General features: G+C 36.5%; 1 protein-coding gene across 1 annotated transcript; it reads left to right on the top strand.

The window, feature by feature from the left end:
- The first annotated feature begins 12,821 nt into the window (after positions 1 to 12,821).
- STRIT1 (small transmembrane regulator of ion transport 1) lies at positions 12,822 to 15,659 on the top strand. The gene is made up of 3 exons (XM_080915611.1): positions 12,822 to 12,875; positions 15,378 to 15,473; positions 15,568 to 15,659. The coding sequence occupies exons 1-2, from the start codon at positions 12,863 to 12,865 to the stop codon at positions 15,467 to 15,469; spliced, it is 105 nt and encodes a 34-aa protein (XP_080771737.1). The 5' UTR covers positions 12,822 to 12,862; the 3' UTR covers positions 15,470 to 15,473; positions 15,568 to 15,659.
- Positions 15,660 to 17,583: the final 1,924 nt, after the last annotated feature.

Raw genomic sequence — 17,583 nt, 5'->3', positions numbered from 1 at the left:
GAGCAATTGTTCTGAAGAGTATTCACGCACCCTCCACCCCCCCAGATTACCAGGAATATGTGTATCTTTTCAAAGGCTTAGTGGATATTATATTCACCAGCTTCTCTTTTTGATTTTTTTTTTTTTGCTAGTTTGTTGTTTGCTGTGTTGTCAAGTAATTTTGTCAGTATAAATAGCAATAAAAATATCACGCACATACACAACAAAAATTAAAATAAAAGACTCCTCAGAATACACAGTTCGTACCTCAAAGAGGATGAGAGATTCTTTATCTTTGAGCTGACTCTAAGTAACTGAAGCTTTCGAACATGAATTTAAGTCACTCTAAATTTTATGGTCCAACATAGAATCAGTGTTATAAAGTCTGAAAAGTAACAGAACAAAGTGAATCCTGAGTAAATCACAATTTAAAATACATTGGTGGTTGCATAATTACCATCATGAGGGTTGGTTGTATCAACTTGGGGAAACCTCAGCTATAAATCTCAGATGGTATCTAATGATCTCTTAGCTCTGGGATTGCTGGTAGAAGCTAGAGGTCTCTTTAGCTAATATCTCTTGCAATTGTTTATTCAGTACTCAAGGATGTTAGGTCAGACACTGAGGTGTCTGATATTTTTGCAAGTTTTCTGGTTGTTTTTTTTTTTTTTTCTGGTTGTTTTAATAGAGAAGAGAGACTTTAGAAAACCACACTGTATTGATTCCATTCTTTCTTTTGATCACAACTTCAGGTATTCTAATAGTATATCAGTAATTAGAAGACAGCAAAGAACCTTCTATCTGAACATTATTCTGTTTTTTTTATTTTCTACCTGTGCATCCATGTACCCATTTATCCATGCATCCATGTACCCCTCCCCCAACAGCCAGTCAGCCAGCCACCAAGTTCAGATATTTTGGCATCTGTTACATCCAGATTTAGTTAACAAAATTCAAGACGTTGGTAGCTAAAATTTCTGAAAGTAACAAGTTATGAATTTCCTGAATTAAAAAAATCTAATGTCACCTTGAGAATAAAAGTATTAGCAGTTAAAAATTTAATGGCTTATGTGAAACTGAAACAGTAAATGTTTTGAAATCGCACATCCTAAGAGGAAGGTTAGAAAACGATCAACTATAGGCTCTTCAGTTTATGAACTCAAAATGAAACCACTGTAAGGATGAATAAAATGTTTTTCTAGGTATAAAAAAAGATACTAAATATGAGATTCCAAGGAGATGAGATTCTAGACTGAACCTGTTTTGAAGACTGTGCAGTTTAGTATTATCTTTATCTTTATTTCACTGCTACGCTTTGTCTATCTAGCAGAATAAGAAAAAGAATAAATTATAAATAATCCCTTCCAAACACCAAAACGTAGCAATATGTCAATATCAGCTTATTTTGTTAATTTTAAAGTCAGAATACAAGGAAATAGGTACTACTATGGCATTTTTATACATTCACGTCACAATACTTTGTTCTAATTTACTTCTGTCCTCCAAGGCTCATCCTCACTGCAATGTCCCTATGTGCCGAACATCTTATTTTCTCCAGGGAGCACCAGCTTTTTGTTTGTTTGTTTGTTTTTGTTTTTAAAAGACTTATTTATTTTTATGTATATGAACATGCTGATGATGATACATCAGAAGAGGACATTGGATGGTTGTGAGCCACCATGTGGGTGCTGGGAATTGAACTCAGGACCTTTGGAAGAGCAGTCAGTGCTCTTAACTTCTGAGCTATTTCTGCAGCCCCCCACCTTCTGTTTTCATTTCACATGTGTTCAGTTGCTTCTTTTTCTTCTTCTCTCCCTTTTTAAAGGTCTCTTCTTCCTATTGCATGTTCTCTTTTTTAGATTATGATACATACATTCAAACTTACAGATAAAAACACACGTGCACGTGCACACACACAGAGTCTCTCTCTCTTTCTCTCTCTCTCTCTCTCTCTCTCTCTCTCTCTCTCTCTCTCTCCCCCACCCTCCCCCCACACCCACGTAAGAGAGAAACTGTACTTGTCTGAGTCTAGCTTATTTCCCCTTAATATAGAGCTCTTCTGTTCCATCCATTTTCTAAGTCTTATTTATAGAACTCTCAGCCCTCTCTCCAGCGCCATTTCTCCATGCATCTTGCCTTGCTTGCCCCACCATAATAATGGACTGATCCTCTGAGAATGTAAGTCATCCCTAATTACTTTACCTTTATAAGAGTTGCCATGTCATGGTGTCTTTTGACAGCAACAAAACACAAACTAAGACAATATATAGTTCTTTATCCATTAAAAATGAATGATGCTTATTTATAGGCATTCAGTGGTCACTCTCTTTTGTCTCTATCATTTTTACTACTATTGGTTAATATATTGGGAAAAATTCCCTAGGAAACTTGATTGTAACATAGATTATCTGACATAGGCCGATGCTTTCTTCAGTGTTAGTAGTACATAAAGATATAACACGTTGGCTTAAACATCAGAAGCAAGCCAGACTGTTCCACCATGTTCTATATATTGCCTAAGCTAGAGAATGATACATTCTCATTGCCTCGGTGTGAGAGTATATTTTCTATTTTACTGAGTTACTGTTAGTCCCACTCAGGGCCTTGTCTATGTTAGGAAATTGCCTTATCACCAGACTTTTTATTCTCGTATTTTGATATGAGCTATTGTTGTATAGACCAGATTTACATTATACTTCACCATTCCTATCTGACCTTTCAGGACTTCTGGCAGGGTGGGAGAAGTCTGGATTCTTAGACCATACAAGAGTGAAGTATGACAAAGGCCACATAGAAAATCTGGGTATAGAGGGGTCAGGATTCTCTGGTGCGTACAGAGAATTTAAGACCATATTCTCCAACAAGTGGAGAAGTATTGATACATTTCCAGCAGGGTTTTCACCAGTGATTTACAAGGGAACATAGTCCTCAAACCTCTTCGGAAATGGATTTGGTCACATAAGACCTGTCTCTCTTTTATTATTATTGTTATTATTATTATTATTATTATTATTATTATTATTATTATTATTATTATTATTGGATATTCTCTGTATTTACATTTCAAATGTTATCCTTTCACCCCTCAATTTCCACTTGCTTTCATGAAGGTGCATCTTCTCCCAATCACCCTCTCCACCTCAGTACCTTGGCTTTCCCCTACACTGGGAAAATAAGCCTTTTCTGGACCAGAGGCCTCTTTTCCCATTGATGCCAGACAATGCTATCCGTTGCTTTATAGGCAATGGGAGCCATGGGTCTCTCCATGCGAACTCACTGGTTGGTGTTTTAATCCCTGGAAGCTCTGGAAGGTTTAGTTGGTTGATAATGTTGTTCTTTTTATGGGGTTGCAAATACTTTCAGCTCCTTCAGTCCTTTTTCTAGTACCTTCACTGGAGTCCCATTGTTTAGTCCAAGGGTTAGCTGTAATCAGCTCAACTGTATCTGTATGACTCTGGCAGATTCTCTGAGGAGGCATTCATATTAGGTTCCTGCCAGTAAGTACTTCTTGGCATCAACAATAGTGCTTGGGTTTGGTGACTGCAACTGAAATGGATCTCCAGGTGATGCAGTCTCTAGATGATCTTTTCTTCAATTCTTGCTTCTCTATTTGACCTTGTATTTCCTCCCAGGAGGTTTTGTTTTCCCTTCTAAGAAGGACTGAGACTCTATTCCGGCTGTTCTTCTTTTTGCAGTTTATAAGGTCTGTGTATTTTCTTGGTTATTCAGAGACTTTTGGCGTAGTACTCTCTTATCAGTGAGTACATACCATATGTGTTCTTTTGTGACTGGGTTACCTCACTCAGGATGATAGTTTCTAGTTCCATCCATTTGTCTAAAAATTTCATAAAGTCATTATTTCTAATAGCTAAGTAGTACTCCATTGTGTAAATGTACCATAATTTCTCTATACATTCCTCTGTTGAATGATATCTGGCTTCTTTCCTGCTTCTGACTATTATAAATAAGGCTGCTATAAATGTGGTGGAGCGTGTGTCCTTGTTATATGTTGGAGCATCTTTGTGGTATATGCCCAGGAGTGGAATAGCTGGGTTTTTAGGTCTTACTATGTCCAATTTTCCGAGGAATCACCAGATTGATTTCCAGAGTGATTGTACCAGCTTACAATGCCACCAGAAGTGGAGGTGTTCCTCTTTCTCCACATTCTCACCAGCATTTGTTATCACCTGAGATTTTATCTTAGCCATTCTTACTGGTGTGAGGTGAAATCTTAGGGTTGTTTTGATTTGCATTTCCCTGATGACTAAGGATGTTGAGCACTTCTTTAGGGTTTTTTTCGGGCATTCAATATTACTCAGTTGAGAATTCTTTGTCTAGCTCTGTACTTTATTTTTTAACAGGATTATTTGATTCTCTAGAGTCTAACTTCTTGAGTTCTTTGTATATATTGGATACTAGCCCTCTATCAGATGTAGGATTGCCAAAGATCTTTTCACAATCTGTTAGTTGCCATTTTATCTTCTTGACAATGTTCTTAGCCATGGAAGCTTTGCCCTGTCATGAGGTCCCATTTGTCAATTTTTGATCTTAGAGCATAAACCATTGGAGTTCTGTTCAAAAATCCTCCCCCTGTGCTTATGTGTTCTAAGATTTTCCCTATTTTCTCTTCTAATAGTTTGAGTGAACCTGATTTTATGTGGAGGTCTTTGATCCACTTGCACTTGAGTTTTGTACAAGGAGATAAGAAAAAATCAATTTTCATTCTTCTGCATGCTGAGTGTCAGTTGAAACAACACCACTTGTTGAAGAGGCTATTCTTTTTTCATTGAATGTCTTTAGTTTCTTTGTCAAAGATCAAGTAACCATTAAGTGTGTGGGATCATTTCTGGGTCTTCTATTCTGTTCCACTTATCTGCATGCCTATCTCTGTACTAATACCATGTGGTTTTGATTATCACAATTGTGTTGTAATATAGCTTGAGATCAGGGATGTTCATTCCCCTGGAAGTGTTTTTATTCTTGAGAATAGATTTCCCTATTCTAGGTTTTTTTTTTGTTGTTGTTCCAGATATATTTGCAAATTGCTCTTTCCAACTCTATGAAGAATTGAGTTGGAATTTTAATGGGCATTGCATTGACTCTGTAGATTGCTTTTGGCAAGGTGGCCATTTTTACAATGTTGATTCTTCCAATTCTGGAGCAGAGGAGATCTTTCTGTCTTCTGAGATCTTCAATTTCCTTCTTCAGAGTCTTGAAGTTCTTGTCATACAGATTTTTCACTTGCTTGGTTAGGGTCACCTAAACCTATTTCTTTATATTCATTGTGACTATTATGAAGGTTGTCCATTCTTTAATTTTTTCTCAGCCTGTTTATACTTTGAATAGAGGAAGGGGGCTGATTTGTTTGAGTTAATTTTATATCCAGCCACTTTGCTTAAGTTGTTTTTCAGCTGTAAAAGTTCTCTGGTGGAGTTTTTAGGGTCGTTTAAGTATACTATCATATCATATGCAAATAGTGATACTTTTACCTTTTCCTTTCCAATTTGTATTTTCTTGACTCCTTTTTATTGTCTTATTGCTTTGGCCAGGACTTCCAGTACTATTTGAATAGATAGAGGGAGAGTGGGTAGCCTTGTCTAGACCCTGATTTTAATAGTATTGTTTTAAGTTTCTCTTCATTTAGATTGATGTTGACTACAAGTTTGCAGTACATTGCTTTTAATATGTTTAGGTATAGGCCTTGGATTCCTGATCTTTCCAAGACTTTTAACATGAAGGGGTATTGAATTTTGTCAAATGCTTTCGCAGCATCTAGTGAGATAATCATGTGTTTTTATTTCCTTGAGTTTAATTATATGGTGGATTACATTAATGGTTTTCCAAATATTAAACCATTGCTGTATCCCTGACATAAATCCTACTTGATCATGGTGAATGCTTATTTTGATGTGTTATTGGATTCAGTTTGCAAGAAGTTTATTGAGTATTTTTGCATTGATGTTCATGAGTGAAATTGGTCTGAAGTTCTCTTTCTTTGTAGTTTCTTTGTGTGGTTTTTGTATGAGCTTAATTGTGGCTTCTAAGAATGAGTAGTGTAGTGTTCCTTCTGTTTCTATTTTGTACAATAGTTTGGAAAGTATAGGTATTAGGTCTTCTGTGAAAGTTTAATAGAATTCTGTACTTAACCCATCTGATCCTGGACTATTTTTTCTTGGGAGGTTTTTGTTGAGTGTCATTTTCTTTAGGTGCTATGGGACTGTTTAGATGGTTTATCTGATTTTGATTTATTGGGGATCTTTCTATAAATTTGTCCATTTACTCCTGATTTTTCAGTTTTGTTGAGTAAAGGCTTTTGTAGCATGATCTGATAATTTCTTGAATTTTCTCAGTTTCTGTTGTTATGTCTCCCTTTTCATTTACGATTTTGTTAATTTGGATACTCTCTCTGTGCCTTCTCATTAGTCTGGCTAAGAGTTTATTGATCGTGTTGATTTTCTCAAAGAACCAGTTCTTGGTCTTGTTGATTCTTTATATTGTTCTTTTTGTCTCTATTTGGTTGATTTCTGCTCTCAATTTGATTATTTCCTGCTGATTACTTCTCTTGGGTATATCTGCTTCTTTTTGTTCAAGAGTGTTGAGGTGTGCTGTCAAGCTGCTAGTGTATGCTCTCTCCAGTTTCTTTTTGGAGGCACTCAGAGGTATATGTTTTCCTCTTAGTACTGCTTTCATTGCATCCCATAAGTTTGGGTACGTTGTGCTTTCTCTTTCATTATATTCTAAAAATTCTTTAATTTCTTTCTTTATTTCTTCCTTGACCACATTATCATCGAGTAGAGCATTGTTCAATTTAAATGTATATGTGGGCATTTTATTGTTTTTATTGATTTTAAAGACCAGCCTTGATTCATGCTGACCAGAAACGATGCATGGAAGTATGTTGATATTCTTATATCTGTTGAGGCCTGTTTTGTGACTGACTATGTGGTCAATTTTGGAGAAGGTACTGTGAGGTGCTGAGAAGAAAATATATCTTTTGTTTTAGGATGAAATGTTCTGTAGATGTCTGTTAATTCCAATTGATTCATAACCTCTGCTAGTTTCACTGTGTCTCTGTTCAGTTTCTGCTTCTATTATCTGTTCGTTGGTGAGAGTGAGATGTTGAAGTCTCCCAGTATTATTGTGTTTGGTCCAATATATGCTTTGAACATTATTAGGATTTTTTAAATGAATGTGGGTTTCTTTGTATTTGGAGCATAGATGTTCAAGATTGAGAATTCATCTTGATAGATTTTTTTTCTGTGATGAATAAAAAGTATAATTTCCTTATCTTTTTTGATACCTTTTAGTTAAAAATCTATTTTATTTGATATTAGAATAGCTACTCCAGCTTGTTTTCTGGGACCATTTGCTTTGAAGTTTTTTTCCCAGCAGTTTACTCTGAGGTAGTGTCTTTCTTTGTCTCTGATATCAGTTTCCTGTATGCTGCAAAATGTTGTCTTTTGTTTGCATATCCAGTCTGACAGTCTATGTCTTTTTATTGGGGAATTGAGTCTATTGATATTAAGAGATATTAACAATTGGTAATTTTTTTCCTCTTATTTTTGTTGTTAGAGGTAGACATGTTTTTGTGCTTTTCTTCTTTTGGTTTTCTTGTATGATTATGTTTTTGCTTTTCGTTGCATGTAGTTTCCTTTCTTTTGTTGGATTTTTCCATCTATTATCCTTTGTAGCACTGGACTTTTGGACAGATATTGTGTAAATTTTCTTTTGTCCTGGAATATCTCGGTTTCTCCATCTATGGTAATTGAGAGTTTGGTGGATATAGTAATCTGGGCTGGCACTGCGTTTTCTTAGAGTCTCTACATTGTATGTCCAGGATCTTTTAGCTTTCCTAGTCTTTGTTGAGAAGTCTAGTGTAATTCTGATTAGTCTGCCATTTTATGTTACTTGTCCTTTTTCCCTTACAGCTTTTAGGATTCATTCTTTGTTTTTAACATTCAGAGTATTAACTATTATGTGTCTGAAGGAGTTTCTTTTCTGATCCAATTTATTTGGGGGTTCTATAGGCTTCTTTTGTGCTCACGGTCATCTTGTAATTAAGGGTAGAGAAGTTTTCTTCTATGATTTTGTTGAAAATATTTACTTTGCCTTTTAGTTGGGAGTCTTTGACCTCTCCTACACCTATAATCTTTATGTTTTGTCTTCTCACTGTGTCGTTGGTATCTTAGATGTTTTGAGTTAGGACCTTTTTGGTTTGTGCATTTTCTCTGACTTTTGTGTCAATGTTTTTTATGTTGTCCTCTGACCCTGACATCCTCACTTCCATGTCTTGTAGTATTTTGGTGATGCTTGCATTTATGACTCCTGATTTCTTCCTTAGGTTTTCTATCTCCAGGGTTGGCTCTTTTTGTGATTTCTTTATTGTTTCTATTTCTATTTTCAATTCCTTCACTTGTTTGCTTGTGTATTCCTGTAGTTCTTTGGGTGATTTTGTGTTTATTCTTTAAGAGCTTCTATTTGTTTATGTGTATTCTCCTGTAATTTTTAAAGAGAGTTATTCATGTGCTTCTTAAAGATCTCCATCATCATCATGAAGTATGGTTTAAAATCTAAGTCTTGTTTTTCTGTTGTGCATGGCAACCCACTACTTGCTGAGGTGGGTGAACTAGGTTCCAATGTTGACAGGTTGTCTTGGTTTCCATTGCTTAGGTTCTTGAGCTTTCCTCTTGCCATCTTGCTATGCATGGTTATAGGTGATCTTGTTTTTTTTTTTTCTCACTGGAGACTGTTTCCCCTCTGGATCTGAGGGTCCATGGGTTCTGCAAGGAGATTGCTTCTTGGTGATGGGCTCTTTGCAGCAGGCAGTGACTTCTGATTGCAGTGACTCCATTCTCTCTCCATGGGCACAGGCGGGAGAGCCCTTGTGAGGGCATTCTGGGAGCTCAGCTGTCTGAGGGCAGGTCCTCAGTCTTGATGGTGCTCACCTGGCCATTTTACTGGGCGGGAAATTACCCAATTCCAGAGTGCACCATGTTATCTGACTCCTGATTTCTTTCCTAGGTTTCCTATCTCCCGTGTTATCTACTTTTGTGATTTCTTTATTGTTTCCATTTCTGTTTTCAATCATTTCATGTTTGCTTGTGTTTTCCTATAACTGTTTAAGTGATTTTTGTGCTCCCTCTTTAAGGGCTTCTACTTGATTACTTGTGTTCTCTGGTTCTCCTGAAATTCTTTAAGGGAGTTATTCATGTGCTTCTCGAGGACCAACATCATTGTCATGAAGTATGATTTTGTGTTCATATCTTGTTTTTCTGGTGTGTTGGGAAATTCACTACTGGTTGTGGTGGTAGAACTGGGTTCTGATGTTGCCAGGTTGTTTGGTTTTACGCTTAGGTTCTTGTGCTTGCCATCTTGTTATCTATGATGTTAGGTGATCTTGTCTCTGAGTAGAGCTTGTCTTTCCTGTGGGTCTGAGGGCCCATGAACTCAGGAGGGAGATTGCTTCTGTGTTTTCAACTATTTGCAGGCAGGCAGTGAGTTCTAATGGCAGTGATGCGGTTCTGTCTCCATGGGTTGAGGTGGGAGAGTGCTTCTCAGGATATTACGGGTGCTCAGCAGTCTTCTGGCAGACCCTGGGTCCTTATGGTAGTGACCCAGCTTTCTCTTTTGGCCAGAATGTCAAGACCTGTCTCTTTACAAGAAAATTTTCCTAATGTAGAGAAATTAGCTACAGGGTTAAGTTTAAATAACTTTCTATCCAGCCTTTAACATTAAAGCTATCCTGATGTGAATCTCAAGTATAGTATGGCTTGTAGTACATAAACAAGGTTTGATTTTGGAAAATATAATGCCCCAGTTTTATACATCACTAAAAAATGTTAATTTTGTGACAGTCTCTGAAAATTCTAGGCAATACCATAGTGTTATAGATTCTAGCTTATTTTGATGAACACTTTCTGGTTTAGAGGAGTTTAGGGAATAATGTGATTTATTCTTTGCATCAGTAATAAAGGCAGTTTACATTTCAAAGCATTTTTTATTTTCCTTTTAGCAATTTTCTTGGTAAGTTTCTTAGGGTTTCTATTGCTGCAATAAAACATTGTGACTAAAAAGCAAGTTGTGGAGGAAAGGTTTTATTTGAGTTACACTCAACATCACTGTTTACCATTGAAAGAAGTTAGGACAGGAACTCAAATAGGACAGAATACTAGAGGCAGAAAATGATTCAGAGGTTATGGAGGAATGCTGCTTGCTGGCTTGCTCAGTTCACAGTTTTGGATGTCTCATCTGGTCTTAAGTATATGGTAGAATCCTGAAGAGGTAGGCTCTAATGCCAATGAAGGAATGGTCTTGTTAGCATGAAAGAGAAACCAGGCAAAAGAGCAAAATCTTTTTTCTTCTGTGTCAGCTTCTAGCAAAATATGTGACTTAAGTTAGAGTTTTTTCAGTATATATGATCTAGATTTTTGCCTTCCCAACTCAAGATCTCAAGTGTTGTGTTTTCCTAGCTCAAAGATCAGAATTAGAAGTGGATCTTCCTTCTTCAAATTCAGCAACATTTCTCTCTCACAAATGTGCCCTCCATTTTGGGCTTTGGTTAATTCCAGATATAATGGTTTAGAAATAAGAATATTTATCACAAGTCCAATCTTGTCAACTTGACCCACAATCATATCTCCTTACATCATGACTAATTTCTCAATAAAAACAACAGCCATGTCTTAATAATGTCTAAGCATGATATACCTACCCCACATATAATCACAAATTATATCCCACAAATAAATTACAAATTACAAATTTAAAATAGGTGGCAATGTTACCTGACAAACATTCTTTTATTATCTCAACCTTAAATATGCTAACCATTGATACTGTCTAAGTTGATTTTACATCCTATGTTAAAGAAACTAAAGAAAGAAAACACAAATATCTGTACAAATGTATTCTTATCAAAATATGACAAACACTCAAGTAAACTATAGCCTTTATTTCTCTAACTGGTCATGAGGCCTCAGCTCGAAATTATTACTATCTTCTTCTACTGCTTATTCTGTATTGTCCCCTCTCTCAGCAAGTACCTCAAGAACCAAAGTCTTGGCTGTTTGCCTGAAGGAGTCACCCATAACTTCATTCCTGAAATGTCTGTGCTCTTTGCCATCCTGTCTGGATTAGGAAGTTGTTGTTTCCCACTGACTAAATAACAGGACATAGTAACACCAGGAACTGCCCTAAATGATCTCATACACTCCACATATAATCTTTCTTCCTTCCATTGTGGCAAACCCATCTAGTTTCCCCAAAGTATTCTGGATCAGTTACTCTTCTTATCACTGTTACTCCTTTCTTAGTCTGTTGACTTAAAGCATTCGAAACCCATAATTGCCAGGGTCATGTCACTAGTTGGGATAGTGTGTGGAGCTATTTCCTTTTCCCATACTTGATTCCAGACCTATGGATCCTGGCTATGAGAGGATCTATGTCATATATTGGAGGCTGACTCAAAGTATATACTTCCATCCAGAGAACCCAGGCCTCCAGGCTACTGAAACCTAATTGATGCCATAGTTGTGTATTCAAAATGCCATTTCATATTTCTGTTTGCATAGCTGTTTCAGAATAGAGAGGAACAAGATAAGACCAGTGGATTCCTTAATTGTAAAGTGAGTTTCTTGTCGCTCAGCAGGATTTGTGGCCAGGTCAGGCTTGGTGAGTATCTACTATCTACTATCTACATCTCTGCCACCATAGCCATTTTGTTTGTAGGCCCACTGGGAAATGCCAGGAATAGCTGAGGAAAGATTTTGACTGTCCATATTATATGTTGTTCTATATACTTCATTATCAAATTTCTCCTCTGATGAAGTCATCTTTGATGAGCACTTACATGGGGCAGAAGTATGTTCACATCGTTTTCCCATTTGGAGAGATCTGTTCACATACTTCTTGCCCAGATGTCATTCTCACCAAGTTCTCAATCATGATCTTTCCAAGTCTCTAGCCCTCTAGCCAATTTATTGGCTAAAGCACATAAATCAGTGAGCACTGCACATTTGGATGTTTCTCCTAACAAACAAAATGTATGACTATGTGTACTACCCAAAGTTCCATCTATTGCTAAGACTTCCCTTTTCAGTTTTTGTTGTTGTTGTTGTTTGTTTGTTTGTTTTTTTAAGATAGCCACAGAAAAGAGTTTTAATGTTGTATTTATCCACCCCTGAGTGGTGCCTGAATAACATCAGAACCATTAGTAAACCAGGTCCTTATCTTTTCTTCTTAGCCAATGAATACTAAGGGATACACCATGAGTCTATAAGTACATACTTGGCAGCAGACAACATTATGACAAGAGTAGAAACCACAGGCATTTGGGCAACTAATTCATATAACTTGCTTTTGTGAAGACCAAGAATAGCCATTAGAGTAAATACTGTTATTGCCATTGAAATCAAGTTGGTACCCTTGTTATGAAGCTTGAAACTCATTGTAGAAATTGCAGTGATGTAATCTGAACCCAAGTCTCTCCAACTGGAAAGTCTTACTCATATTTTATCCTCTCTCTTAACAGAACTATCAATTTCATTTTAAATTTGCATACTTTTTTCCATTGAGCATTCTGTTCTTGTATGAAATGTCATTAGAATAAAAATCTACCCATCTGTGTATTAAGAAAACTCAGCTTACTAACTTGCTGAGGTCATATGCGTATGTAGCCGCTTGTTTCTCCACGATAAAGGTTAAATGGGAGACAGAGGAGTTGTACTTTCCAATGACTCCTGTCACTCTGTAGACAGTTGGCAGCATGAGAGCAGCAGCTGCCACATTCTTCAGATATCTCTCTATTTAAAGTTCCAAGAGGCACAGAGTAACAATAAGGAACAAAGACTTGTGGTCCCGACTCAGCCACCCAACACTAGAAATAATGGCTGAGAAAGGTAAGCTGTAAGGTAGAGTTTTTGTTTCGTTTTGATTTTTTTAAAGCAGAAAACAGCTTTCAGATTAGTCTATTTCATTTTTTAGCACTTTGATCTTGAAGAATGTAGGGTTTCTGCTAAAGAACCATTAACTATGTTTTTTGGCGAGGCTGCAAAAAGCCATTAAATATGCAGTTTTGAACCATGTTTATAAGATGAATAATTTTGAAATGATCAGTGAAATATAATCATTTCATACAGGCTTTTCTTTGAAAAGTAAATTGTCAACTACCATTTCTCACTATTGAACTAGCTCTGAGATTGTGGAGGTTGTTGGGTCAAACGCAAGAACAATTGAGTGCTGTTTAATGTCTTCATGACCGCCCTGTGAGTTTGGAGAGGCTCTCTCACTGCTGAGTCTATATGATGACTGTCCAATGAGAATGTTGAGCTTAATCATCTCTGGTAAGCTCATATCTGAACTAATTTTTCAAATTCTTAAAACTTATTTCATATTTATATGCTTATATATCTGATTCCAATATGACAAAATAGATAGGCTGAAATTATCTTTGTCTGAGAACCACTTTAAAAATACATATATGAAAATATTAGCTTTCAATCCTGAAATCAATCTTGTGAGACATACATATATTATCACTCCCATTTTCTAACTAAGGAAGCAGAGACTGTGAGGGTTAGTCCTTGTTCAACATCAGTAGGAAGTGGTGGCTCCAGGCTTTTGGACCTGGGCAGTGTTGTTCCACAGTGAAGTGCCTCTGAGAAGGCTTCCAGTGGTAGTTTGGTAAGTATGGAACTAGACAAACAGTAAAGCATTAAAAAAAAAAGTCTTACATTTAAAGAAAAGTTTTATTTTTATATGTGCCATTGATGTAAGCAAAGTGGGAAGTACATTGGGTTTCATGTATTACCATTTCCAAATGAGGCCTTATATTATGATAGAAATAAAAATATTGGTGTTCAAAGATGATTACTGCATTAGAACTTGGCTAAAATGCACAGTCTGTTACATTGTTTTAAGATGCATAACAAATAAAGGGATATTTACTTTTAGGGCTCAATGACATTCAAATTTTATTAAAACATGTGTTATAAAATTATATTAAAATACACTTGCATTAAACATTTATACTTAATTGGAATGTTTGTGCATTTTCGAGTTCTTTGATATTGACAGAAGTACTGCATCACTTACATGAATAATTAAAAAGAATACAGTCATGTACTTTCACTTTAATGGTATCTTAATTCACAAAAATTTCTTTCTCCCAAATGAGACTAAAGTATGCCTCATAATGTTTGTTTTACCCTTAAAGCAACAGCACACGGAAGGTAAAGAGGACGAGGAGGAGGAGGTTTCTCTCTTCAGTACATTGTGTCTTATTCAAGGTCACAATTCAAAGAAGCAAGGGAAGCCCATTTTGTCAGATAAGAGAGATGGATTTATGAAAAACATTGAATCTATTAAAATTCATTTAAACTTCAGAAAGTTGGGTATTATGAAAGTATTTTCTAATTTTAGAAGTACCGCATCTCCCCATGACTTCACGTTAATATCATTAACAATCCTTCACGTTTGAAGTGATGGAAATTGTAATGGGACTGTAGTTGCTAAGAACACCCATTCTCTTTCTTAGCTAATGGCAATAAACTCATTGTGCTCCTCAATCAAGATATTAATTTTATAAGATGTGGTTTTTGTGATGCTTTTCAAACTTTTGGGTGGATCATATGCATGTATATTTACTGAATGAACAAGACTGAGATACAGTGTGTATTCTAGGAACCTATGGATATAAATTTACAGGCCAGATATAAGCAGGAGATGCAGGAAGCATTGTGTAAGTGTCTTGCATGTGTGCTGGATTATTATTGCCTATACAGACAATGCTCAGTGCTGGTGGTGATAATGAAAACTTTAAAGAAGCATTTTTTTCTGATGGCAATTATGTAAGAAATGATTGGTTTCTTTCCCTGTGTATTTCAAGATTAATTAATTTTCAAAAAAATCTAATCTTGTGTGTTATGAGTAATTCAGTTTAGTAGGAACGACCTCACAGTTATGTTGCTATGTAAACAGCTGCCAGCCCTATTTCTGAACAAACTCACTAGTATGTTCTGTATGCACTAAACACAGGCACAGTGGTTCAAGTTTACAAAGCTTTGCACACACTGTATCATTTGACTGTGGAAGAAACCAGGAAAGAAACACTACAAGTCCTACTACCCAGCTGGAAGCTTCAAGTTCCAAATTGTTCAAGGTCATGGGCCATAAAAAGGTGACACTGAGTTTGACCCCAAGATTTCTGTTTCAAAAATCTAGGGTTTATAATTCACTTGCAGGGTGCCTTCTAAAGAAAATAAGACAAAAACTCTCATTCATGTCTGAGCCTGATCACTGTATGCTCTTTCTTAGCTCCAACAGAGATCTTTCACTATTTTGCTTTATAACATTTAATGTCAAAAGGATCTAGTGAATCTATTTTCATTGCTTCTAAGCAGAGTCAACATTACCACACCTCATGGTTCCCATTCTTCTCCTTGTTGGATGGATTGTAGGCTGCATTGTAGTGATTTACGTCGTCTTCTTCTAGAAAAGTAAGTTTCTTAAAAATGGATGTTTGTTTACAGCATAATTGTTCTCCAATTGATCTTTTCTTTGTTTTACTAATGAAATATTTTTGTCATTTAGGCAAGAAGACTTCAAACTGACACCATTTAGAAGAATTAACAAAGAAACAAACCAGGAACACAACTGATCATTAAAGATGTTTTGTTTTAAATATCTGTAGTATTTCCTTTCTTTTGGAAACTAGAATATATTTATTATTTAAGAATTTGTTGGAAATTGCAGGTAAAGATTGAAGAAAATCATATAAGCTGAAGAGATGGGTTAGCAGTTTAGAGCACTAACTGCTCTTATAGAGGACCTGGGTTCAGTTCCCAGCACTCCTGCGGCAGCTCTCAATGTCTTTAATTCTAGTCCTAAGGAATCCAGCACACTCTTCCAGCCTCCTTGGACACCAGGCAAGCAAGTGATGCAAAGACATATATGCAGACAGAATACACATGCATGTAGAATAAAACGATACTGACAAGATATTTAAGATGCCAGATACAAAAAGGAAGAGTGCCTGTAACTAAATATTTATACCACAACTGGACAGGGGAAGCTAAAGAATTTTTCACATCCCTTGTATTATGGGCTTTCATTTGTAGGATAATATGAATATTTATAAATGAAAAAGAAAAATCAACTACATCTCAAATTGAAGACAAATGAAAAGTAACCTACTAACATATCAATTTGGTAATTGTCTTAGTGTTTTATTGCTGTGAAGAGAGAGATCCCATGACCAAGGCAACTTTTTTGTTTTATTTTAGACTGCCTTTATTTTTCTTACAAATTTATTTATTTATTTACTTTCTTATATATTACATCTGGACAGCAGTTTTCCCTCTCTTCTTCCATCCCCCCCTTTCCATCCCCCACTCCCTTATCATCTATTTCTTCTCCAGAAATATCAACTAAACATAGCATATCAAATTTCAGTATCATTAGACACCTCTCCTCATATTGAGTCTGGACAAGGCAATCTAGTAGGTAAGCAAGAATCATAAAAGCAAGCGGAAGCATTAGAAGCAGCCTTCACTGCTTCTGTTAGGAGTCCCACAAAGCCTGCAGCTAGCTACCCAACTGTAACACACATACAAAGGACTTGGTTAGACCCAGGCAGGCTCCTTAATTGTCAATTCTGTCCTACTAAACTCTTATAAATCCAGGTTTCTTGATTTTGTTAGTTTTCTTGTGGTGTCCTTAACCTCTCTGCCTCCTAAAATTCTTCGTCCCTGGCTATAGCAAGATTCCCTGTACAATGTCTAGTGTTTGACTCTGAGTCTCTGCCCCTATTTCATTGACTGCTGCATGAAACCTTTCTGATTACAATTGGGTTAGACACCAATCTATGGGTATCCCAGAATATCATTAGGCATTGTTTCAACGACTTCTGTTTGGTTCTATCATAAGTGACTGGTCCATCTGCTTTCCGGTTTCTGGTTCTCCATGCAGTGTCAGGGATGGTCTCCCTCTTATGGAAAGGTTGTTAAGATAGACCAGTCATTGGTTAACCAGTCTCATAATTTCTCTGCTGCCTTTACCCCAGAGCATCATGCTGGAAGGTAAAATTGTAGGTCCAAGATTTTGTGGAGGGGTTGGTGTCCCAAACCTCTGCTGGAAGTCTTACCTGGTTATAGGAGATATTCAGTCCAAGCTCTGTATATTCTGTTACTAAGAACCTTAGATAAAGTCACCCTAATAGATTCCCAGGAGTTTCCATTATATTAGGTTTCTATTTTGCCTTCAAATCCCCCCTAAATTCTAATTGTCTCTCCCAGTACTCATTCCAACTATCCTTTCTGAGCTAGATCTCTACTGTTTCTGTCCCCACCTGTCACCAGTCCACCTGCAATATTTATTCTAATTTCACTATCAAGGAAGATCCATAATTCTCCTCTTGAGCTTTCTTTGTTACTTAGCCTCTTTGGGTCTGTGGATTGTACCATGATTATCCTTCACATCTAATCAACTCTCATAAAAGAAAGCATTTAATTGGGGGCTGGTTTACAGTTCCAGAGGTTTAGTCTGTTCTCATCATAGTAGAAAAGATGGCAATATAAAAGCAGGCATAGTGCTGGAAAAGTGACTGAG

Source organism: Micromys minutus (genome assembly GCF_963924665.1).
Source record: "Micromys minutus genome assembly, chromosome: 4".
Classification (NCBI taxonomy): Eukaryota; Metazoa; Chordata; class Mammalia; order Rodentia; family Muridae; genus Micromys; species Micromys minutus.
The sequence above is the reverse complement of the archived record's forward strand: the minus strand, read 5'-3'. Positions and strand labels throughout refer to the sequence as shown.